The sequence below is a fragment of the Eurytemora carolleeae genome, unplaced genomic scaffold, assembly GCF_000591075.1.
Source record: "Eurytemora carolleeae unplaced genomic scaffold, Eaff_2.0 scaffold38, whole genome shotgun sequence".
NCBI classification, from domain to species: domain Eukaryota; kingdom Metazoa; phylum Arthropoda; class Copepoda; order Calanoida; family Temoridae; genus Eurytemora; species Eurytemora carolleeae.
Genome location: NW_019396060.1, coordinates 158721 through 183906, shown reverse-complemented (window position 1 = coordinate 183906; position 25186 = coordinate 158721). Strand labels below are relative to the sequence as shown.

Below are 25186 nucleotides of genomic sequence, written 5' to 3'. Positions count from 1 at the left end.
GTTACAAATTACAAAATCCATTACAAAATCTAAAGCTACGTTTCTAATTGAGAGATTGAAGAAAGACGACTTTCATGCAGTTTTATTCCGCTTTTTACGGGTTTTGGAGAAATAGACTCGTTTACAATTTGTTCTACTTACTTAAACTCGCCTAGGCTGCACAATGTACACCATTACAAATTAGCCGTTTTTTTGCTGACGAATTTATTTTTTATGTGGATTTTTAAAAAAAATTTGAGAAAAATCAAATATAAATGATAAGTAATTACTTTCGGGTTGGAGAGGAAAGGTTGGAGAAGATGTTTGTTCCAAACAAATCTAGAATCTGATCTCTCAAACAATGATTTCTGAAAATAAAAAATATATTGAAGTTAAATATCATTTAAGAATAGTTGACATCAAAATTAAAACTGAATGATCTAGAGCTCTCTAAAGTCAGCTAAATCTAGACGTTTGACATAATTGTATAAATCTTAGAGTATCTAGACGTTGTATAGAATGTCTGATATCATGTAGGAGAATTGAACTACCTGATAGAATGAATTCTCTAGATCATAGAGTGTCTAGAATGTCTGATATCGTGTAGGAGAATTGAATTACCTGATAGAATTCTCTAGATCCTAGAGTGTCTAGAATGTCTGAGATCATGAAGGAGAATTAAAGTACCTGATAGAATTCTCTAGATCCTAGAGTGTCTAGACGTTGTCTAGAATGTCTGATATCGTGTAGGAGAATTGAAGTACCTGATAGAATTCTCTAGATCCTAGAGTGTCTAGACGTTGTCTAGAATGACTGATATCGTAGGTGTATGAGAAGTAGAAGTATGGAGTAGATAACACCTGCTGCATCATAGCTGTGTACCTTTAATAAATGGTAGTCTTTATAAGTGTTAATAAATAAACGATTAACGACGTAATAACTATATTTTTTAAAAACTTAGCAGAGACTAGAACTTGTGGATAAGATAGCGTCTAGTCACGTGGACCAAAGTTAAATTCAGGGGATAAATGAGAAATCAAGCAGTGATTGAAAAATAATGGAAGGATGGGGTTGCTGGTTCAATGACATAAATTAAACCACCAGCACTGAGCGCGATTTGAAATGGTTAAACTTACAAAAGATTAGATCTCAACTTTGGTAAATTACATACGCGGATTATACAAGGATGAGATCTGCAAACAACCCCAGGCGACTACATATTCCTGATATATCGTAGGAATTTATATTAATCCTAATTCTTACTTTCTGTTTGCTTCCAGCTGTGTAGGTGTAAGATGATGCTCCGCCCTGGAGAAGGAGATAATCTCCGTCTCCAGGATTCTCCAAACCTCTCCTCCGCATACTGTTCCCTGGCGAACCTTCCTCGTTACTATGATCAAGTAAGGACCTGGAGAGTAATAAAATGTTGATATATCCGTATTCATATATTTCTCAAATCAAATTAAAATAAATCTTGATCCTACGTCCTAGCTACCTGAGATAAGGTTGATAACTCCACCTGAGAAAAGGCTGATAACTCCAAGTATATACTGATCCTACGTCCTAGCTACTTGAGATAAGGTTGATAACTCCAAGTATATCCTGATCCTTCGTCCTAGCTACCTGAGATAAGGTTGATAACTCCAAGTATATCCTGATCCTACGACCTAGCTACTACCTGAGATAAGGTTGATGACTCCAAGTATATCCTGATCCTACGTCCTAGCTACCTGAGATAAGATTGATAACTCCAAATATATCCTGATCCTACGACCTAGCTACCTGAGATAAGATTGATAACTCCAAATATATCCTGATCCTACGACCTAGCTACCTGAGATAAGATTGATAACTCCAAATATATCCTGATCCTACGACCTAGCTACCTGAGATAAGGTTAATAAATCCAAGTATATCCTGATCCTACGACCTAGCTACCTGAGATAAGGTTGATAACTCCAAGTATTCCATGAAAAGGTTTCCTGGAAGCAACTGGAGGAATCTGTTTCTGGTTTGGTTGGAGACTAATATCATGATTTATCCTGTCAATCACCAGCAGTAGCTGAAAATAAAAAGTTGTTCAGTCTTGCATGATATTTTTTACTATATGTTTTTGTCTAAAGAGAACATCATGTCATAGATACAATTTGAAAAATATAAGATTTTTGGGAAAATGGCTACTTGATGCATGGGGTCCCATTAAAAATGGCTACTTGGTACATGGGGTCCCATTAAAAATGGCTACTTGGTACATGGGGTCCCATAAAAAATGGCTACTTGATGCATGGGGTCCCATTAAAAATGGCTACTTGATGCATGGGGTCCCATTAAAAATGGCTACTTGTTACATTGGGGTCCCATGAAAAATGGCTACTTGGTACATGGGGTCCCATGAAAAATGGCTACTTGGTACATGGGGTCCCATGAAAAATGCCTACTTGGTATATGGGGTCCCATGAAAAATGGAAATGGCTACTTGGTACATGGGGTCCCATGAAAAATGGCTACTTGGTACATGGAGCCCCATGAAAAATGCCTACTTGGTAAATGGGGTCCCATGAAAAATGCCTACTTGGTACATGGGGTCCCACGAAAAATGTCAGACGAGAGACGACTTGCTTACAATATTACCGGAGATATGAAGAATTTCATTCAGATTTAATCAATTTAGGTTTTATTAAATAAATTTAAATTTGATCAAAATTCTGAAAATATTGAAAGCAAAAAAAAGGCAGACTACATTTTGGAAATGTCAGGAATAGGGGAATTTTGTTTCAAGAGTGAATAATGGAAAAGTAGGTTGACGAATGAATGCCGCGAAGTATTTTAAATATCAAAGACGATCTTCGACGCGTCGTCACTCAACTGTTTGTTGACACCCTGTATATTTCTCATTTCTACCTGCTGCTCAGATAAGGATTCAATAAAGAATTTATCCGGCGTGATATGAAGGATTAGATCATCATAGACCCGACTCATCTTCTCTGAAATATTAGAAACTAAATTTATCAAAACATTTATTTTCATCTTTTTATCTTCTTTTCCAGGTGTAATTTTTCCTGGCCCCTGATTTTCCAGGCTTCTTCCGCTCTCTCACACGTATATCCTAAACAGAACAGGTTTTGTTATAACAATAAAAACATAAAATAACAACAAAGAAGAAAAAAAATAACAATAAAATAATTAAAATAACATTATGAATAAAAATAACAACACAATAACTAAAAATCCAAAAGAACAGAAACTACAACAACTAAAGCAATAACAAAAACAATCATTTCAATTCCCGTAAATAGAAATTATAACACAATAATGTTTATGTTTATTTGGTGTTGATTCTCAGGACTCCTATTGGAGTATAATGAGAATTTCTTGATTTCACTGTCTGTAAATGATTTTAGTTCAGCTATAGTTCTGGCCATAATTGTTCATATTATTTACATTTTCACATGTTCATCGTACATTCATGAAAGTACAAGAATACAAATAAATAATATCCAACTGGATGGGTAAAAATCAATGTGAGAAATGAAAGAACAAAATCAAATAATTAGGCTGGCATGAAATAAATAATGTGTAAACATTAAACAATGATGAAATTATCTATATATTTATAAAATATTACCTGGGTTAGAAGTCCATTAATCTTCATATCATCTACAACTGATTTCTCAACAAAAGATCTGAGGCACATTGAGAGGGCGTACCTGACCGCCCCGGCCTGAGCGGACACACCCCCTCCCTTCACAGTGATATCAAGATCCACCAATCCAAGCAACTAAACAAAAAATATCTTGGAAAAGATGAAAAAGAGGAGAAAGTTTGATTATTTTCCATTTAGTTCAAAACTTCCAAAATAATCCTCACAGTTTAAAGGGACTGTTAACATAATTGAAAGAGGCACACCGTCCAATTCGTAGTCTGAGCAAAAATGATGGAATTATCCATGTTTTTCTATCTGAAAATTGTTTATTCTCATTTCAATTGGATCAGTTCATATCAATTTTAAGACAGAAAAATTCTCAAATCTTCCACATTATTCAATTCATCCAACAAAGGGCTATAGGGTACTGTTGTAAATAGGATGTGTAATTCTTTAATTGGAGGGTAGCTTAAAATTACGTCGTCAGTCCCATTTATGTAATTATTTATTTACCTTGGTAAACTGTAGAGGATACATGATGGCTAATCTCTCCTTGAGAGCAAAGAAATATCCTAGATCCATCAGATAATGAGGATGCTCGGCGTGTTTGATAACTACACCTCCTGATCCTGGTTTAGTCACACGAACATGAGCCCAGGCCGTCTTACGTTGACCCTAAACAGAAACAATGTATTCATCCACCAAGAAGGAAGATTCCTTGCCGACCTAATAGGAACTAAATTTAAATTTGAAAAAGGATTCCGAAGACCGCCGCCAGGTGAAGGACAAATAATGATCTAATGTCTGCAGGTTAATTGTTAAAAATATATTAGTGCTAGCTTCTATTTCAATTGTGAACATATTCTCTTTGTAAACACTGTAAAACAATAACAAACAAAATCGCTAAAAAATATCGAGACTTCTCAAAAAATAATGAAATCAAATTTTAATGGAGGCTAATTTTTTAAATTTTTATCATCCCACACAAAATTTGGACCCGATCGGTTCAGCCGTTTTGACGTTAATTGGTAAAAATAGACAAACAGACAGACAAGCAAAGTATATATATAAATAGATTTCTCAATAATTTTACATTGAATAAATTAGAAGTAGTTCAGAAGTTGATTCCGACCTTTCAGCTCTCTGTATGATGCACTGCCACACATGTAAATATTTTTTTGATGATATATAAAAACAATTTTATTGTCATATTTTGTGATTGAAAATACCTCGAACTCAACGAAGGCTCTTCCTTTCTCATCATGTTCAGGAACTAAATATGTTTGTTTACTTAAAGAGATTCCTTCAGATACACGATAACTAAATATCTCGTCTCGAACCCTGAAAACAAGAATATATATTTAAGTTTTGGAACAAGAAAAAGAAAAATTAAAAAATCATTATCACATTCCTAGTTTATTGCTAAATAATACAGCTATTTTAGTCGATTAAAGTTCATATCATGGGTTTGGACCGAACAAAAACATAGGAGGAAGAAACGCCCACTCCAAAGAGTAGAGGCCTGTTTTAAGGGCGTATGTGAAGAGTCCTACCTGTATGAAAAAGGAAGAGACACTAATCTCTCCAGGACATTTACAAACTCCCTGTGATCCGAGTCTGTTATGAGCTCTAGGGTGAGACTGGAGAGCTCGTCCTTGGTAATCCACCTTGAGTCCGCCATCTGACCCATATCCAGGACCTGCTGGGGGTCAGCTCGCTTACCCTGCTTAGCTAACCTCTCCCCAAATATAGTCACCGCCTCAATACTGTCTCGGAGTTTAAATATCCGGTTTTGTAAATCCGGTTTCCGGGTGTAGAAAAAGGTTTGGTAGGGTCGACCTTGAGCATCAAATTCAGCCTCTTTTTGTCTATAACAAAGAACGATGTGTGATGGGCGGGACAAAGAATGGTTATTTTTTGTAAATTTTATGAGATTAATTTTGCATTAGTTTCAACTTTTAGACAAAACAATTAAATATTTAGATATAGATATAGATATAGATAGATATTTTATTAAAAGTAAAATTAAGGCACACAAACATTTTAAAGAGAACATTTTGAAAAAAAACATGGTTCCAAACTTTCTTGAAAAATAGGCCTAACCTTGGAAATATCTCCTTAGAATGTTTCATGATGGGTCTAACCTTGGAAATATCTCCTTGGGAGGTTTCATGATGGGTCTAACCTTGGAAAAATCTCCTTGGGAGGTTTTATGAAAGGCCTAACCTTGGAAATATTTCCTTAGGAGGTTTCATGATGGGTCTAACCCTAGAAAAATCTCCTTGGGAGGTTTTATGATAGGCCTAACCTTGGAAATATCTCCTTGGGAGGTTTTATGATAAACCTAGCCTTGGAAATATCTCCTTGGGAGGTTTCATGATGGGCTTAACCTTGTAAATATCTCCTTGGTTATCTCCTTGGTAGGTTTCATGATGGGTCTAACCTTGGAAATATCTTCTTGGGAGGTTTCATGATGGGTCTAACCTTGGAAATATCTTCTTGTGAGGTTTCATGATGGGTCTAACCTTGGAAATATCTCCTTGTGAGGTTTCATGATGAGTCTTCCATTGGAAATATCTCCTTGGGAGGTTTCTTGATGGGTCTAACCTTGGAAATATTTCCTTGTGAGGTTTCATGATGGGTCTAACCTTGGAATTATCTCCTTGGTAGGTTTCATTATGGGTATAACCTTGGAAATATTTCCTCGGGATGTTTCATAATGGGTCTAACCTTGGAAATATCTCTTTGGGAGGTTTCATGATGGGTCTAACCTTGGAAATATCTCCGTGGGAGGTTTCATGATGGGTATAACCTTGGAAATATCTCCTTGGGAGGTTCATGATGGGTCTAACCTTGGAAATATCTCATTGTGAGGTTTCATGATGGGTCTACCATTGAAAATATCTCCTTAAGAGGTTTAATGATGTGTCTAACCTTGGAAATATCTCTTTGGGAGGTTTAATGATGTGTCTAACCTTGGAAATATCTCTTTGGGAGGTTAATGATGTATCTAACCTTGGAAATATCTCTTTGGGAGGTTTCATAATGGGTCTTGCTTCAGGAACTAGACCAGAGGGGAATAAGTATTCTATACTCTCATCTATATTCTCCTAAACATTTCTTTTATTTAATAACAATAATTTTTTCCTAACCCTTTTTAGTGGCATGTCCAGCAAACATGGTTTATAAAAGGGTCGGGAAAATTATCTAAAATTGAGTATCTTCTGGTTCTCAACGAATGCCTGCTTGCACTTGTGTTTTTAAAAGTTCTTTTTATAACAAGTTTATTTTATTTTCCAACCTGTGTCATAGTTGCATGATCCATCCCCATCATATTAGCAAGATGTTGCCGACCCATCTCAAACTCTGCCTCCTCACTGGAGATAAATATATCGTGATCACGCTTCCTCTGCAGGTAGAGACGCATAGCAGACGACATCTTCCGCTCCTGCTTCACCCGCTCTGATTCCGACAGGACGCTGGTCTCCTCCTGGGTGCTCCTTAGGATGGGGAAGGTTGATATCTGCGCCTTGAGACTAGAGAAGAGACCTGGGAGAAGGGTTGACCGCTGCCAGGTTCGGCAGACTGCTCCGGCCATCTTTACTTCTGAAAGAATATGAGATCACAGGTTAGGTTCAGGTACAGTACACAGTTTCTGATATCATGGAAATTATCAATATACAAAAAGTAAGAAACATATATTAAATAGTTTTAAAAAGTGTTTTGAATTGATCTTTAAGATCGGTCAATATTTGTTGGAATGATCGATAAAGTGCTGAGTTTGTTCGGTGCTCCCAGAGAACCCGGAGGAGTTGAATGTTTCATCCTCCTCGTCCTCCTCCTCCTCAACCTGCATATCGTAGATCCTGTGCCTCTTCCTGTTCATGAACAGCAGGATACTCACGTTCCTGGGTCCAGATACAGCCATCTGACACGCTCTAGAGAAGATAATTAAAATGATAAGCATATTAGAAAATAAACAAATGTTGAAACAACCAATTAGAAGATTTTAAAAATGCCGATGATAACAGAATAAATTAAATAGCAGGAGGGGGTTATACTATACTTTCAGGATATTTAGCTTTAAGAAAAAAAAAGATAATTAACACTCTAATTTGCATCTTCCCTACCAAAAAAAGCAATAAAAGACATTAATTGCAACTTCCCTAACCAAAAAAGCAATAAAAGACTTTAGTTTACAACTTCCCCTCCAAAAAAGGCAATAACAGACTTTAATTTGCAACTTCACCACCAAAAAAAGCAATAGAAGACTTTAATTTGTAACTTCCCTAACAAAAAAGCAATAAAAGACTTAAATTTGCAACTTCCCTTACAAAAAAAAGCAATAAAAGACTTTAATTTGCAACTTCCCTTCCAAAATAAAGCAATAAAAGACTTTAATTTGCAACTTCCCTACCAAAAAAAGCAATAAACACAATAGAAGACAAATGAATAGATAAGTATTATTACCTAATATTATCCAACTCTCTAGAGGATGCCCGACCTCCGACCTCCAAGATACTGTTCTGGGAGAAGGTAGGAAGGATCTTTGAGGTGAGAGGAAAAGGTTCCAGAGCTCCGGAGACAAGAGGTAGAGGAAGCTGTACAAGGGTTTGTTGTGCACCACACTCCAGAAGGACGGATAAAATATCCTAGGAAACAAATATTTTATTCTTATAATAAAGCTCTTCGCTCATACATATTTATTTGTTTATGTGTTTATGTTTGGATTATTTTCAGGACTCCTGTCGGACTATATAAGAAATTTCCGATTGTTGATGATATTCATGATGATATTCATGAGGGTGCATATATCACATTAATATTCAAAAAATATTATATTTTATATTTTTTTTTATTTTTTGTCAATTTTTTTTGAAGTACTTTAATTTTTAAATTTTTTGACATATTCTTTTTCTCAATTTGGCCGTTCTCTTTATTTTTCAGTAATATTTTTTTTGGCTCTTTTTGTTCCAACAATATGTTAATATGTTAGCTAGAGCTGGCAAAACGGCTGGACCGAATGGGCAAAAATTTGTTGAGAGAACCCTTGAGTACCCCGGGGGTAACATAGACTAAAAAATATATAATATTTTTCTTCTATTCTATTATTTTTTCCAAAATCCAAATTTTTCCACGGGAGACGCCAGGCACATTAGCAAGCAATAAATATTTTACAAAATTTCAAATATACAAAAAAAAACTTACGGTGATGCCAATACCAAACAATGTTCGAGTGGTATTTAAAATGATAAACTTCACCCCCCACATATAAAAAACAAGCAAAATATGTCTCAGATTAGTCTAATTTCAGGTGTAAAAAGTGCCTAGTTGATGGAATGTCGATGGGTCAATCCCTTAAAGTTTCTGACCTTAGTGTAAAAACAGAAATCAACAACTACAGTGCCTTGTTGGACCGTGAGCCAGGTTCCTCTGGGTTCAGGTTTAGGTTTGATTCCGTCCTGCTCCAGCTCCCAGTAGAAGATCTTCTCCCTGTCCCAGCACACAGATCCTTGAACTAGGTCACCTTCAACCCTTTGAGCACTCTGCAGTGTGGCCTCGAACTTGTCCTCTGTCGTGTCCTCTGAGATCGGAGGGTTAGGTAGGAAGGTGCCTGGAGAGAATTCCAGATTCATCTTTAATCTCGTTTCATTCGTCTTATCCATGGACATTCCGTTAAATATCTGAGAATAATTATATTCTTTACTTCTTCCTGTACAAGCAAACTATTTAACAAAACCGAGTGATCTAAATAACTCTAATAAACAAATGAATATTTAACTCGAAAATTTTCAATTCTGTCATTTGGAATAGCAAACTTTGGAATAATGCTATTAATAGTCCGTGTAATTAGAAAATAGAAATAGACCCATTCCCTTGCATATGTAGGAAACGCTAGAGTTCAGTAAATTACAAACTAGAGTGTAAATCAAAACAATAATAATACACTATCAACCATAAACCGAATTCGAAATAACAGAACTTAAATTGAAAAAACCCAGATGCAGGAGAAATCATCAATAATGGTACAGGTCGGGCTTAACCTCTAAATATATCTAAGAATATAGTATTACTAGATAAGAGGGAAGATTAAATAAATATTATTATTCCTTGTTGACAGCTGCTGACAGAAGATTAAACTCCTTGACTGCTGAGGTTTTAGTATTTACAGGAAGGATAAACGGAATGTTTAGCAGCTCAGGGTTCTCCTCTAAAGAGAAAAACAACACATCAATCAATCAATCAAGCAACCATCTTTTAAGAAATTAAATATTTAATCAATAAACCAAAACCTCGTAATTTGTCGAACAAACAAAAAACAATAAGGACGATATATTGAAAATTTTAAGATTTACGTAAGTTTACTTACTCAGCAACTGATTCCAGATGTTTCTAGTGTTATCTGGAGGTTGAGAGAGATCTTCTTCCTTCAGATACTGTCCAACCTTCTCCAGGTACACATTACTACAACAGGAGATATTAAACCTTCTCCAGGTATACAATACTACAACAGGATATCTGTCCTTCTCTAGGTATACAATACTACAACAGGAGATATCTAACCTTCTCCAGGTACACATTAACAAAACAGGAGATATTTAACCTTCTCCAGGTATGCAATATACAACAGGATATCTGACCTTCTCTAGGTATACAATACTACAACAGGAGATATCTAACCTTCTCCAGGTACACATTAGCAAAATAGGAGATATTAAACCTTCTCCAGGTATGCAATATACAACAGGAGATATTAAACCTTCTTCAGGTATACAATATACAACAAGAGATATCTAACCTTCTCCAGGTATACAATATACAACAGGAGATATCTAACCTTCTCCAAGTATACATTACTACTGTAGGAATAGGGAGACCAAGTTAAACTACGTAGAACGTGAGATAATGAATATTCACCTTACTCCTCCTCCAGTAGAGTTCAAGTTCTTATTCTCGAACCTCCGGATAAACTCCGCAATAAACATGATATCCTGCTGCGTGGTTCTCTTTAACTCCTCCGGTATCTCTCCTCCACCCCTCCGAACTATCTCCGTGTACAACCAGCGGAAGAATGCCTTGAAGTTCTTCATGGACTCGTCAATAACCTGCTGGAGTTCAACAGCTTTGGACCAGAACCTGGCAGAGCAGTGCAGAGCTTGAAATACAACATCTTCGGATACTCCTACAAATCAACATTATCATTTAACATCAAAACACGAATTTGATAGACTTAGGCTCCATTATACAGATTGGAGACAATACATCTGTAAAACCAAATTAAATTATGTGCCGTGTTAAGTGTTGTTACAAAATGGTAGGTTAAAAATCTAGCTATTAGTTTCTTAATTCCGTATTCATGTAAAACCTTCATGATAATTATAAGACGAACGGGTACAGAAACGTGCTGTGAATCTAATAACAGGACTGAAGGGGAAATCGTACTTGGAGAAACTACAGGAACTAGGTCTTATGTTATTGAAAGCAATATGGTCGAGGTTTGATCTATTGCAAACCTTCAAGATCATTAAAGGGTTCGAAAGAGTAAACAGAGATATTTGGATTGAGTTGGTCGGACCTGATAATCCCAGACCTACTAGATTGACCTCCCATCAATTCAACATAATCCCTAAACCTTCAAGAACGGATCCTAGATTAAAATTCTTCTCTAACAGGGTTGAGAACTCTTGGAACACCCTCCCAGCTGAGATTAAGGATGCTAAATCAATTAACATGTTTAAAAACAAGCTCAATACAAACTTGAATAGTTAATTAATCCTTTAACTATAGTGCCAGGTCCAGGGTGCGCGGAATTGCCTGAGTATTTTCTACAGATGACGACCTGTACTTTGGACTGTGGAGGCAACTACAGCTAGCCTCATCATGCTCCTACCTGGAGTTCTGAGTATCACCACCCAAGAAACCAAGTGAGTGAGAGTGAGACTGATCAATTATCAAAAAAAAAAAAAAATTTCAACATTATTTTACCATTTTACAGATTAACCGGGTATGATAAGAATTTGAACTCAAACTATAATTGATTGAAAAGTATATTGACCCCAAGATATTTACTAACCTATGACTGAGAATCTTGGACTGGCTCTGGCAAGACCAATAAGTTCCCCGAGCTGGAAATGAAGACTCTGACAGACAGGATGAAGATACCGGATTACAAACCTCTGAATGTTGGAGTAACTCAGCTCTATAGACTGACCCATTCTAGAAAACAAACATTGAAAATAAATCATCGTAACAATATTTAAATTCCATAACAAGATTATGCTTTTTAAATACGAAATTAAAATTACTTTTTTTCAATGGACAGAGGATCAGAAAAGAAAAAGTTTTTAGCAAATCTTACTTGAAATGATTTAATAATTTAATATAATTTGAAAAGAAAAATGCTCTAACCTTTTAAGGCCCTTTTCCGTCATATCCTCTCGCAGAAAAGTTTCCAGTTCTGGAGTCAAAGTTCCAAAAAGTAAAAGTCCCAAAAAATCCGCAGCAACAGTTCCTGGAGGGTTCATCTCAGCATATCCAGCTAGTTTAGTATCCATCTCCAGCAGGATATTCTCCCAACTCTCCCTTTATTAATATATTAGTTTAGTATCCATCTCCAGCAGGATATTCTCCCAACTCTCCCTTTATTAATATATTAGTTTAGTATCCATCTCCAGCAGGAAATTCTCCCAACTCTCCCTTCATTAATATATTAGTTTAGTAACCATTCTGGGAGAATATCCTTCTACTCCCTTTATTAACATATTAGTTTAGTAACCATTCTGGGAGAATTTCCCACTACTCCCTTTATTAATATATTAGTTTAGGAACCATTCTGGGAGAATATCCTACTACTCCCTTTATTAATTATTAGTTTAGGAACCATTCAGGGAGATTATCCTACTACTCCCTTTATAAATTATTAGTTTAGTAACCATTCTGGGAGAATATCCTACTACTCCTTTTATTAACATATTAGTTTAGTAACCATTCTGGGAGAATATCCTACTACTCCCTTCATTAACATATTAGTTTAGTAACCATTCTGGGAGAATATCCTACTACTCCCTTTAAAAACATATTAGTTTAGTGACCATTCCGAGAGAATATCCTACTACTTCCTTTATTAATTATTAGTTTAGTAACCATTCCGAGAGAATATCCTTCTACTCCCTTTATTGACATATTAGTTTAGTAACCATTTTGGGAGAATATCCTACTACTCCCTTTTTTAATTATTAGTTTAGTAACCATTCCGAGAGAATATCCTTCTACTCCCTTTAAAAACATATTTTTTTTATATTAATAGATTGTAAATATTGAGAACTATGTGACACATTTTAAAAGTTAAGGTTAATAACCTCACATGTGCATCGATATTTGTCTCATTTTTTTAAGAGAAAAACGGCGATTTCACTGCTATCTATAAACGATGGCAGTGTTGTGAATAGTTGATGGTTACCCACGCTTGGTCGTAAATAGCGATTTTTGGACCCACTCAACTTAGAATCTCAAAACCAAGCTAAGAGCATTCCAGTGATTTTCCCGAGTTCCCAAATCAAAATTGGAGGCAAAGTGGTGAAGGGGTTTATGAGTTATGATCGGACATCCAAACAAACAAACAGAGATTACAACTTTAAAAATATAGATGTACATTGTACCTGATTCTACTGAGTGTATCCTCCATGTACTGTATTGTACCCTGGATAAGATTAAATTTGGTCGCTAGGACGGCCAGCTCAGCCTGGCAGGTAGATACTATAGAACACTCAACAAAAATCAACCTGGAACAGTTGATCGTAGATTGGTTGATAATTCAAGAAGGAAATACCAATGCTAGCAGGACTGTAGGCATAATTTCAAGTGACCCTACAGTTAACAAAAAAAAGAGTAGCATTTACGATTTACAACGTTACCCTTCCATTTTTGTCGAATCAAGAATGAACAAAACATTTCTGTTAGTCGAGCTAAAATTTGATTAATTTCAATTTTGGTTTCTATATAAATTGACTTGGGCATTTTTGCTTAAAAAATGGAGAAAATTATAGATTCAACATCCTATTAGATAAATCAAAGAATAGGTTTAATTGGTATGAATTAGATATACCCATCTGTAATTAATGGGTTTCAGGATATTAATTCAACAGTTCCTTAAACCAACAAAAATAGTTGATATGTTGATAATTAGGAAAATGTAAAAATTTCAGCCAAATGGTTAAGAGTTTATTATTCATAGTTAATTAAAAAGATTCTAATGTCCAGCCTAACTCGCGAATATTTAACATTTTTTGATGAAATAAGGTTGGGGGTGTCGGGGGGGGGGGGGATATCATTTACCTTGTAGTTTCCTCCTGTTCAATAATACAGCTGAATGTTTTAAGATCACTGGCAAGCACTACATTCAGAATCTGACAGGGGGCTCCGAGCAGGTCGGAGATAGAGAGACGAGCACACATTAGGAAACCACTGATCAGAACATAAATACTCCCAGTTCTAGTTCCAACCAAGAGAATAGTTACACTCGAACTCTCATCCAACTTCCTAGACAGGAAACAAACTTATAAACTTTACTTCACATTAGGACATAAATCAGGGATATTTAATAAAAAAGCACAATTTCAAATCATCCCAAGCTCAAAAATATCTGTTAGTTTTACTTTGAGCTGTAAAAATCCCGGTTATATAACTAATAAATTGAAGAGAGCGCAAGGATGACACGCAAAATCGTGAAGCGTTATAGAGAAGGAATTTTATAAAAAATCGTCAAACTTTTTGTTAATGGGTTTAAAAAGTGTTCATGAGTTTTAACCTGGGGTGAAGAGACTATGTTTAAAAACCATCCTCAACGGTTTCTATTGTGTAATGTGATTGGATTTTTTTAAAATTTTTAAATTCTCTTGGTAGAAACAAGAAAAGTACAAACCTGCAATCTTGTAACTCATCCTCCCCATTCTCATTGTAACTGTAGATTTTATCCAAGGATGGAAGTTTCGACATTAGATCCCAGTTGAAGTCTCCTAAAGGACTGTATATATCATCATCCTAAACAAATGTACAATATCATGTACACTGTACGATGTACAATGTACAGCCGGTGACCAAAAACGAGACCTCAAAAAAAATTTCTTCTCACAAACAAGAAGTTATAAAAGACCCCCCGGCCCTCCCCGGCCCTCCCCGGCCCTAAACGAAATCCTGACCAGGCCGCCAATTCAATAAAGAACAGTTCACTAGATCTATCCATGATATCCAGGATATTTCTGCATCTACCTGCTCTGTATATATCAAACCTTTGAGATGAATCCTGGTGGTCGATCTATCCATGATATCCAGGATATTTCTGCATCTAACTGCTCTGTATATATCTATCCTTTGAGATGAATCCCGGAGGTCGATCTATCCAATATATCCAGGATATTTCTGCATCTGACTGTTCTGTATACATCTTACCTTTGAGATGAATCCTGTTGGTCGATCTATCCGTGATATCAAGAATATTTCTTCATCTAACTGTTCTGTAAATATCTAACCTTTGATATGAATCCTGGTGGTCGATCCAGGATCAGGATATCTCTGCATCTAACTGTTCTGTATATCTTACCTTTGAGATGAATCATGGAGGTCGATCTATCCATGATATCCAGGATATTTCTGCATTTAACTGTTCTGTATATATCTTACCTTTGAGATGAATCCTGGTGGTCGATCTATCCAAGATATCCAGGATATCTCTGCCTCTAACTTCTCTGTATATATCTTACCTTTGAGATGAATCCTGGTGGTCGATCTATCCATGATATCCAGGATATCTCTGCATCTAACTGCTCTGTATATATCTTACCTTTGAGATGAATCCTGGTGGTCGATCTATCCATGATATCCAGGATATTTCTGCATCTAACTGTTCTGTATATATCTTACCTTTGAGATGAATCCTGGTGGTCGATCTATCCAAGATATCCAGGATATCTCTGCATCTAACTGTTCTGTATGTATTGCTTGAGCGGACTCTATATGCCGTATAGCCAGGAGTCCGGAGGAGTATCCTGCAGCTACAAGTTTACCGTCAGGTCTCCAACTAGATAATATCAGAATCAGCGACTCATTCAATTGATAATTTTCCAAAATAATGACAAATAGGTTCCGCAGGTAAAATCTTTTAATGGAAACTTCAGGATTGAGGGAATATAATTATTTTTTGGAGAAAATCTAGATATCTAATAACTAGCATCAGAAAATTGTTGAGCAAAGCATTAAGGAAAATGTAGTTTACTACTGTACCATTGTACTGTACCTGAGTGCAGTACAAGTAGAGTCCTCGTGTGATGGTGCAGACCAAACCTTGTGCCATTGTAGACGATACAAACTAACATCTCCAGTATCCGTTGCTGGAATATATATTCATACAACAACTATGTAGTTCATGGAATATAGGTTCTAGCAAATAGATTATCAAGTACAATAGGTGGCAACAAAGAAATGGATCAATTATACACGACGTCACAAGTGTCAAATATAACAAAGGAAACGAAATTTTCTCACATTATTTGACATGTTTTTCAAGATTAAATAAAAAAGTGTAAAAGCAGGAACACATAAAATTGCCCTTATTTTACTGTAAGATAAGCACTTTATTCTTCAATTATCACTATTATTAATAATTTTGTCGGACATAATACTGAGTTGACACTTGTGATGTAAGAATACAGCTGTACTGAAAGTGTACAAATACTACGTTGCCATCTATTGTACTTGACAATATATTTGCCCAGGTTGTATTAACCAGTATATGATCCTAGCAGGACCCCTACCCTAAGGCTCACATCTCATTATCTAATGGGGGTACTAAAGGGTCGGATTACTTGATTTTTTCTAAGGCCACTTACGAGGACAAATGAGGCCCTTCGTTATAAATAAATAAATAAAACTAACCATAGGTATTTTCCTGAGCCCCCACCCCTCCTCCCCCCCACCCACACCCGTCAAAAAAGTGCAAACAAACTAGAGAATGAGGGGGAATGATAATTAATGAATAGAGAAAATGAAAAGTTGGACATTAAAAGGCAAGTTAAATTATCCTTTATAATGCTTTTCCCTCAAAAAATCAGTTATTTACCATTAAAAATCATTTATTTCCCCATTTCAACGAAAAAATCACTAACTTCGGGGGTCGGGGGAAATGATTTTTAAAGAGAGGGGGCCGACGAGGGGGAGGGTGAATCATGTAGAAAATATAAACCCATGTGTTGTTTGACAATAACCTTACCCGTGGCTATAATATCCATCTTTGGAGACCAGAGCATAAGCTTGATCTGCTGCACCACCTGCCTCTCATCCATCTGCCTCATCACCAGGTTCTGCGCCATTTTATCTGCAATAAATACATCTTTCTCATCTTAGCATCTTCATCTTAAAAGGGACAGAAGGCGTATTCAAAATTGACCTTTCTTACAAAGAATGGGATGTCCGTCTTACAAAGGTGCCCTCTAAAAGTTTTGACGGATCAATAATTGGAATTGGAAGTTGATCATTTTCAATTGAGGTTTCTCTATAATGTGACTTTTCAAGCTTGAAAAATCGACGATATCTTCCAGAATTATTGATCAGATAAAGATTGAAAGGGTACCGTTGTGAATCGGGCATGATCCTCTGTACATAAAAAAGATCCGTTGAAATTACGACATTCCTTTCATACCTTAACCGTCAGATCTTGATATTGCTGAATTTTCAAGTTTAAGATTTAGTTAGATCTTGATAATTACAACTTAGTTTCATATTTCGGTTTCTTATCTTTATACCCAGATCTAGATAAATCACTGTCTATATCTCTATGGGATCCAAACAGAACCTATCATTCTTATAGGCTGGAGAACCTTGTATCCTTCTACCCCGTTGGTTTACGGAGAGAGGAAGAAACGCAGATCTCATTGTTATTCCTTTCCCTCCCGGAGTATACGCGATAAACACACACTCCTCGTCCCGTTTGGGTGTAACCATCACCCAACCTGCTGAGCTCAGAACTATATCTTTACTCCCGACCTTGTCGCTCACTCCGGTCAATCTAACCTCTTTCCCGAGCAGAGAAGGAAAACTTCGCATTCTCTTCAATCCACCTTATATATAAAAATATAAAAACACAGTAGTCACTGTGAAGTTTAAATATCTTCTTAATTTCCATAAATTTTTTTTTTTTTAAATACAAAAACATAAAAGTTTAAAATCTTTAGTTTTTTCTTTGTAAGAGGTATTTTAATTGGTTTAATTGGTGTGTTTATGTTTATATATCACGAGTGTGATATTTAAAAGATCCTTGAAAAAAGTCCTTTAAAAAATATATTGGTTAGAATACTAAAACTATTTTCCAACAAAGACTTAATTCGAGAAGATTAACATGATATCCATTATCCAACCCACCTTCAGGAACTGTGATAAGTTTAGTAACCGGAGCATTGTTCAGAAACTCTTCAACTCCCTCCGTCTCAACCACGTTGATAGAGAGCTGATTGGTGCAGAATACGGTCACTCTGACAGGAGGAAGGTCCCGTCCCTCAATATAGTCTAGTCGACCCAGCCCGCCCAGTAGGAGGGTGTGTCCTACCCGGAGTAGGAGGGTTCGAGGAATCAGGGGAGAGGTTGGTAGGGTTTTATTTATCTCCTCAGCTGTGAGAAGATTGATTATTTGATCTTCGGAGACTGTTCCAGGAGAATCATAACACCATTTACCGTAACTAAACAAAAGAATATAAAAATTAAATTAAGGGCATAAAGGAAAAAAATTATTTGCAAATAGTGAAATGAAAAGAAGAATAGATCCCCATTACATTAATTAACAAATTTTAAGATGGAAAATCGAACTGAGCAAATACAAAAGAGATGCTAAATCCTAGTTACTGTTAACTCGGAAAATGAACTGAGCGAATATAAAAGAGATGCTAAATCCTAGTTACTGTTAACTCGGAAAATGAACTGCTGTGGAAAACATGAATATCCAAATTGTATTTAAAGTTTAGGTATTATTTTATTTTAAAATTGGAGTAAGGGTTTGTTTAGGATATTTGTATTCTTGATAAGTTTTATTTTTAACCACAGAACATAAAGATAAGAAAACCTGAACAATTGATTAAGAGGATCCAAAACCTCCGGTATTTCAGGTATCACGTCCTCAACTTCGGTTAGCCCCATATATCCACTCTGAGGCTGTCGTTCTAAATATAAATAAAATCTTCATCATTTGGTTTGGTATCTCCCCCCCCCCCTTCTATACTGGGATTATTAAAGAGGTATACAACCCTTTAAAAATGGCATAAAAGAAAAATTTCATTTAACCCCTTCAAAAATTCATAAATCATTTACGAACTTTAAATTGTGAACACAAATTAATCAAATCTTACGTTTTTAAGATAACATAAAATTCTGCAACTACGGATAAGGGACGCTAAACCCGAGTGTATTTAAAAAAATTGGTTGTTTAACATCTTTACCTTTTAAAGAATTTTTAAGGGTGTGTGTTATTGTGTATGTTGTGGGCAGAGCAAACTCGATTTTTTTAAATCTTGATAGATTCTGTAGTCGCTCTAATCAATAATACTTTTGTTCAGTCAGTCAGTCAGATTATTATACAGTAACGAGGTGGTTTAAAAATAAAGAAAGTAAATAAAATAAAAATATGTTACTTTACGATACATTTTTTCATTGGATCTTTTTTAAATAAACTTATAAAAAAAAAGAATGCTTATGTGATTTTTATGTTGTTGGCTTATTTAGTTGAAGAACCCGAAACGTTTTAAAAGAAAGCCAATTGTGCGTTGATAATAAGATTTTATTTAAATAAACAAGAAAGCGATAACATAAAAAAGGCTCTTTGTAGAAAAGTTTTAAAAGAAAAAAAGTATCAACAAAAATGAATATTCCTTGTTCTTGTAATGATATTGCGTAATTAGCCTGAGCTACTCGGGCAGTTCTGAAAATAAACAAGTCAATCAATCAACAAATTAATCATCTAAAAACTAAAGATGCAGTCGATAGAAGAAGCATTAAGAAGAATCCAAACCAACACGCATCCAATAAAATATTTTAAACTCATCCATTAGACAATAAACCACTGAATAAACTCCATAAATCAATCAATCGATCAATAAAGCAATCAATCAATCCCTCTAAAAATCAGCAAATAAACCAAACCCCGAATTAAGCTATCAATCAATCACTTGAGAGATAAATTAACCCAAGAACCATTAAAGTCGGAAATATACTTGGATAATTTAATCATGAATTGATTTCTTTCTATCTACCTATCACAGATGAATTGAGGTTCAGGTCTGGTGACCGGAAACTTGAGAAGATTAAGGGTTGTGCCGGGTACAGGACTAGTGATAGCTTTCTGTACAAGATCAAGGGCGTGGATCTAATATTAATTTTATGAATCTTTGTTCAACTTCATTAAATACTTAGGGGCCAAACTCAGAGGTAAAAACATACATTTAAAAAATACAAATTATTCAGTTAAAAGATTAAAATTTAAATTTCTTGATTGATTTATAAATTCCTTGCAAAGATCAGATTCCAGCAGCGTATTAAAGATTGAAGATTTTCCCACATTTGTACAACCTAAAAATATATATTTTTTTCATGGATTGACGACGTAATATTTTAAAAGATATAATATTTTTTTAGGACATCAACAATTGACGACGGTACTCCTTTAATAAAAAAATGGATAACTTGCGGCAGCAGTTTTCCTAAAAGTGTATCTCAACAGAACAGAAAATGAACAAGGCGATATATAATTATAAAACTAGTCTTAAAATGGAACTATAGAGAATGTTTGATCTGTTAAATGGGACTGGCGTTATAATTTAAAGTGACCCACCGTTTAAAGAAGGCTATGTCCGATTCACAACGGTACCCATTAAACCATAATCTAATCAATAATGTAAATGATATCGTCCATTATTCTAGCTTGAAAGTATTCTCGCAATGTCCTCCACCGCAGTTAAAGCAAGACCTGCAAGTTCCTTTTCATAGAGACACCGCAATTGAACATTATAAATTTTTAGAAAGAATGACAGGGTTTACTCCGTTTAAAAAGGGTTTCAAATGGTTCCGTTTCGTATCGAACATGAACCAATCTATAAATATGACCCAATCTATATATTGGGTCACTTAAAATTATGTTTACAGAAGTTTAAATACGTTTACATCAAACATAATTTTGATTGTAATTATTTGTCGATACAAGAACAAAATTCGAACAATTTATTATGTAAATAAATATATTTTTATTTGCTAGATACCTAGTATATAAATATCTCCTGGTAAGGAATTATTGTTCCATCTCCAATATCTGAATATTTTATCGATTAGAATCTCCATGTTAAACCCAGTTTTAGCACTTACACATAGGGCACTAAACCAACAAGTGTTATTATCATTATGAAATTAAGTTAGGAAAAATCATAATCTAAGTTTTTCGATTATTCAATTTGTAGTAAACTTTTTAGAAAACTCATCATTTCAATTCAATTTTCTAATATAAGTTCAAGCTTTAAATTCACAAAGGTGCAATATGTTTATTCATTTACATCCCCCTCGAAACTTTATTAATAACACTAGTTTTCCTGATTAATTTAGGAAAAATGCTCCCGTTGGATTCGTTAAAACATTTTTTGAGGAACTCTTCTCTGATGATTTCAGTAATATTTCTATAATCCAGAATAAAATCAACATTTTCATCACTTTTAAAAATAACTTATCAAAATGAATTCAAGTAACTTATAAGTTCATGTTAAAGGGAGTGTTTGCGAAAAATGAAAGGGGGTATAGGCTTAATGCGATAAAAAAGCGCTTTTGATCGCCACTAATCTTACTTCTATCTGTTGCGTCTGTAAGGAGAAAATTGTTAAAGACGTCTCATACCGAAGAACGTAGTGTCCATATAAATTCAGAAAGATGCAACATACGACTTAGACCGTAAAAAAAATCTATTTAATTTCAAACAAATCATTCAGATATTACAACCTATAGTTATCGATTATTTGAAATTACAGTCCATTTAATAATGATTTTATTCTGTTTATGCCTGATATAACGGGATTGGTCCGGGAGCAGTAGGTCAACCTTGTTTCCGACTAAAATTATTTTTTTATTTTTCCCGAGTAGATCAAGGATATTTGGCCAGACGGAACCCGGAAAATCCAGGAGATCAACCACCAGCAGAATCAGAGCATCCTTGTCCTTTAGGTGCTCAATAGCTTTAGGATAATCCTCAGGAGATACGGAAACCTGAGATAGAAATTTATAATTATTTATGGACAAGAGAGGACTAAAGACAATATGAAAGGTATGAATAAATGAGTTGAACCCGTTCGGCCCCTAGGGCTTAGGATCCATTTAATTTTGATGCAGATCCGGATCCTGAATTCGCATTGGATAAAAATTGATCCGGATCCAAATCCGCATCCGGATCCAGGTCAGATTTACTGATTTATTTTTAACAGAAAATGAATTTGCAAATATTTTTTATTCTTTTCTTCCTTTTTTATGCTACAACTTGATAAACCATTCAGAGATTATGAAATTTAACAGTTCAAATTTAGGTTTTGAGAGCAAAAGATTTTTTGCCCCTTGGATCCCGGATACGTGGATCTGCATATTTTAGCTGATCCGGATCCAGGACGTAGATCCCAAGTACTGTCGGCCTGATTAAGACATCTTTTGCAGACTGGTAGTCCATTAAAAAAATGTGTTTTTTTTCTTGGCATCAAGGAAGGGCTTGCCAGAAACAACATATTTATATTTAATAATCTCCATCTTTCTTAAATGTCAGGTATGTTGCGGTGCGCAAATTGTATTTTTATGGTTTCATTTAATAAATTGGGGAAAATATATGATTTTTTCAATTATAAGGGTTTATTCTTGACACCCTTTCTTTGAACTTGGTACTGCTGTTTAAATTTTAAAAATAAGATTTAAAGTTAAGAACTTTAACTGAAACCAATTTTAAGAAATTGGTCATTCAATTACCTTTAATGCAATATTGTATTCTTTAATAATGTAACATCGTTGGCATAGAGATCTTCTGAGTTCTTCCTCCTTCTTCCCTTCCAGGAGCTGGGACGGTATATATCCAGGTATATTCTCAGCACTGAACAGAATACTAGGAGCTAGGACGGTATATATCCAGGTATATTCTCAGCACTAAACAGAATACTAGGAGCTAGGACGGTATATATCCAGGTATATTTCATCTCAGTTCAATTCAAAAGAATACTGTTCATTTATATACCTGAACCGAATTGGTTAACAAAACCTCGAGAATGTAGCAAACTGTTCACACGGGTGTAAAGCTTGTTTTGAAAAAAAATCCCCCCCCTCCCCCCCAATACCATTATACAAAACAATAACCATTGAAAAAAGATTTTAAACACGTCAAATTCAGTTTTTGAATATTCTAAAAATGAAAGTAAAAATTGTCGAGATTTTTTACGAGTTTTATTTTTGAAAAAATTGTGTCTTAAACAGGAATTTATTAGTTTTAAAGCTTACGTCGAGTGAAGTGTTGCTCCACATCCACCGCAAGGTATTTTACTAGGCTGCAGGGACGGATTTGGAGTTCCGAACTTAAAGAGATGATCTTCACTGAACTGATCCCGAAGCTCAGGGTTCGCCAGATCATTCCTGATTACGTCATAATCCTCGGAGGAGTAATCTTCGGATTTAAGTCCTTCTCTTTCGAGTTTTCTTCTTCCTCTCCTTCCTCTACTAGTGGAGCTGGTGCTAGGACCAGGCACTAAATAAAAAACCAGATCAGACACATTCATGGCAAAGAAAACGATTTAGCTAAGTTACATTTCATTAAATATATTTTAAATTGGTAAGGATGAAAGTTGGAAATTACGAGCCAAACTACAAAGATTTATGATTAATGCTAAACATTATAAGAAAATCTTCTCTTACATATATGAAAAAAAGTTTTAGCTGACTTCTACTTAACAATTCATTTATTACTAGAAGCGTACAACCTCCAATATGAACGACGAACGTTTTATCTGTCCAAGGATAATATAAATATTAAACCTGGTTTAGTATCTGTAGGTTGCTGATGTATATCCTGGTGTACACTGTAGGGAAAGCTCACCATCTCCTCCTCCTCCATGATGCTGGAGATCCTTCCCTCTAAGGTGTGGGTGGTCAAGGCCTCGTAGGTTTCCTGGAACACAATCTCAATAACAGAAACTGCAAAGTATGGCAGCAAAGTTTGAAGTTAGCCTTGTACGTCATCAACAGATTTTTCAGAAATTTGTTTTCACATCTACAAGTGGACAAGCCAAGACTTTTGTTCTATATATGCTTGAGAACCCAGCGTTGCCTAGGGTACTCAAAGTTACTCACGCCGTTTACCCGCGATTGGTCGTAAATTACAATTTTAGCCATTTTTTCCTATAAAAGACCCACTCGACTTAGAATCTTAAAACCAAGCTAAGAACATTCCCATGTTTCTCCTCAGTTCCCCAAATCAAGGGGTTTATGGGTTATGATTGGACATACAACCAAACAGATACAACTTTATTTATACAGATGAAGGAAACCAATAGCCAGACAGAAAAATAAGAATTTCACGCCGTCATTTATTCAAGAGAGATAAAAAGTGACGCGTGACTAGAGGTTGTAATATTGCTACAGGTGTCCCAGATATGAAAAAAACAAAACTTTTTTTCTCAAATTTTACTGACCTCAGGTGTAATATCTTTTTCTCCTTGGACAACTGCGGAACCTCCATAGAGATATTGTAGAGCTATAGGAGGAGATGGATTCATGGCAGCAACCTCACGATCCTTCAACTCTCTTCAAATACAAATTATAATTAAAGACGATTAATTTAGGAGTGTACAATGTCGGATAAAATTTTCTTCATTTTATTCCTTTTACCGTGTTCTCTACAATTTGGGAAAACTAAGAACATAGAAACATCATCAAAAGGGAAATTAAAACTCTAATTTTAGATAAAAGTAATTCTATTATTTATGTTTGAAACCCATTTGTTGATTTGAATTGTTGTTTACCCAAATAACTTTTGTTTTATCAATGAACTATAAAAAAAACCATAAAAATGTCGACAATTTTTCTTAAAAATATGCGGGGCAAAAATTCAAGTTTTAATTTGTATACCTGTCCGCCGCCATAGATCTTGCGTACATCCTCTCCAACCAAACCTTTCCTCGCTTTGCTGTCAGAAATACATCCACCTCAGAGCTATAAACTAACTTGGCGTACACAGGGTCAGAACATTTATCGTACTTTGTGTTTACAATAACCTCTGTTCGTTTCTCCTTTCTGACAGGTCCAGTGGAGGGGATAGTTTGTATAACAGTGTCGGCCTGGGCTCTGTATCGTCGACGAAGCACGCTAGAGCAAGTGTGAGTTAATTTTAGCCGGAAACAGGTATTCATCTTGAACTTAAGAGTTTGTGCAAATTTACTTATTACCATTCACTTTTATTCCATCTGAGAATCTGAATCATTATTTTAAAAAGTCACATCTAAAAAAGAAACTATGATTAAAGGAATA

At 35.2% G+C, this 25186-nt stretch overlaps 4 protein-coding genes across 7 annotated transcripts in view; all 4 read right to left on the bottom strand.

Moving 5' to 3' along the window:
• The window catches only part of LOC111708610 (phosphatidylinositide phosphatase SAC1), a 27730-nt gene extending 8133 nt beyond the window's left edge, over positions 1–19597 (bottom strand). Inside the window, exons 1-7 of one of the 2 annotated variants that reach the window (XM_023482049.1) lie at positions 19593–19597; positions 8579–8584; positions 2881–2966; positions 1918–2041; positions 1243–1387; positions 744–861; positions 270–347 (exon numbers count right to left, since the gene is read on the bottom strand). In XM_023482049.1, the coding sequence (XP_023337817.1) occupies positions 270–347; positions 744–861; positions 1243–1387; positions 1918–2041; positions 2881–2958 (543 nt within the window). In that variant the 5' untranslated portion in view covers positions 2959–2966; positions 8579–8584; positions 19593–19597. Of the gene's footprint in view, positions 1–269; positions 348–743; positions 862–1242; positions 1388–1917; positions 2042–2880; positions 2985–8578; positions 8585–19592 lie in introns of those variants that run through there. The other variant, XM_023482039.1, reaches the window with a different exon arrangement.
• On the bottom strand, positions 2963–7233 carry LOC111708622 (28S ribosomal protein S9, mitochondrial-like). The gene is made up of 7 exons (XM_023482061.1): positions 6924–7233; positions 6638–6732; positions 5176–5490; positions 4852–4963; positions 4136–4297; positions 3605–3757; positions 2963–3085 (listed from the first exon to the last, which is right to left on the bottom strand). The coding sequence occupies exons 1-7, from the start codon at positions 7218–7220 to the stop codon at positions 3011–3013; spliced, it is 1209 nt and encodes a 402-aa protein (XP_023337829.1). The 5' UTR covers positions 7221–7233; the 3' UTR covers positions 2963–3010.
• LOC111708592 (anaphase-promoting complex subunit 4) lies at positions 7227–16992 on the bottom strand. Of its 3 annotated transcripts, XM_023482015.1 has the most exons (14): positions 16887–16992; positions 15915–16008; positions 15542–15698; positions 14544–14662; positions 13958–14161; positions 13282–13404; positions 12032–12205; positions 11697–11839; positions 10541–10805; positions 9993–10087; positions 9733–9833; positions 8995–9306; positions 8093–8274; positions 7227–7560 (listed from the first exon to the last, which is right to left on the bottom strand). In XM_023482015.1, the coding sequence occupies exons 1-14, from the start codon at positions 16984–16986 to the stop codon at positions 7368–7370; spliced, it is 2262 nt and encodes a 753-aa protein (XP_023337783.1). In that variant the 5' UTR covers positions 16987–16992; the 3' UTR covers positions 7227–7367. The 3 variants fall into 3 exon arrangements, with proteins under 3 accessions (XP_023337783.1, XP_023337792.1, XP_023337799.1); XM_023482024.1 differs by lacking the exons at positions 15542–15698; positions 15915–16008; positions 16887–16992 and adding an exon at positions 15382–15524; XM_023482031.1 differs by lacking the exons at positions 15542–15698; positions 15915–16008; positions 16887–16992 and adding an exon at positions 14991–15080.
• LOC111708583 (nitric oxide-associated protein 1) lies at positions 16991–25186 on the bottom strand. Its single transcript, XM_023482004.1, has 15 exons — positions 24788–25186; positions 24352–24463; positions 23696–23828; positions 23165–23408; positions 22643–22763; positions 21699–21901; positions 21238–21321; positions 20914–21026; positions 20166–20227; positions 19912–20024; positions 19531–19580; positions 19102–19194; positions 18729–18825; positions 18035–18348; positions 16991–17733 (listed from the first exon to the last, which is right to left on the bottom strand). The coding sequence occupies exons 1-15, from the start codon at positions 25105–25107 to the stop codon at positions 17441–17443; spliced, it is 2352 nt and encodes a 783-aa protein (XP_023337772.1). The 5' UTR covers positions 25108–25186; the 3' UTR covers positions 16991–17440.

What these genes read in the sequence shown, in the direction of transcription:
- LOC111708622 (XM_023482061.1), bottom strand. Translation starts at nt 7,220, where the DNA reads ATGGCCGGAGCAGTCTGCCGAACCTGGCAGCGGTCAACCCTTCTCCCA. An exon ending in CCCAAAGAGATATTTCCAAG is followed by an intron (nt 5,491 to 6,637) that starts GTTAGATACATC and finishes TCTTTGTTATAG; the next exon opens with ACAAAAAGAGGCTGAATTTG. An exon ending in TCTCTTCCTTTTTCATACAG is followed by an intron (nt 4,964 to 5,175) that starts GTAGGACTCTTC and finishes TCTTGTTTTCAG; the next exon opens with GGTTCGAGACGAGATATTTA.
- LOC111708592 (XM_023482015.1), bottom strand. Translation starts at nt 16,986, where the DNA reads ATGGCGCAGAACCTGGTGATGAGGCAGATGGATGAGAGGCAGGTGGTG. An exon ending in GATGAGTTACAAGATTGCAG is followed by an intron (nt 14,162 to 14,543) that starts GTTTGTACTTTT and finishes TTTCCTGTCTAG; the next exon opens with GAAGTTGGATGAGAGTTCGA. An exon ending in TGTCAGCAGCTGTCAACAAG is followed by an intron (nt 9,307 to 9,732) that starts GAATAATAATAT and finishes AATTATTCTCAG; the next exon opens with ATATTTAACGGAATGTCCAT.
- LOC111708583 (XM_023482004.1), bottom strand. Translation starts at nt 25,107, where the DNA reads ATGGTAATAAGTAAATTTGCACAAACTCTTAAGTTCAAGATGAATACC. An exon ending in ACCTACAGATACTAAACCAG is followed by an intron (nt 23,409 to 23,695) that starts GTTTAATATTTA and finishes TTTTTTATTTAG; the next exon opens with TGCCTGGTCCTAGCACCAGC. An exon ending in GACCAATCCCGTTATATCAG is followed by an intron (nt 21,322 to 21,698) that starts GCATAAACAGAA and finishes TCTGGATTATAG; the next exon opens with AAATATTACTGAAATCATCA.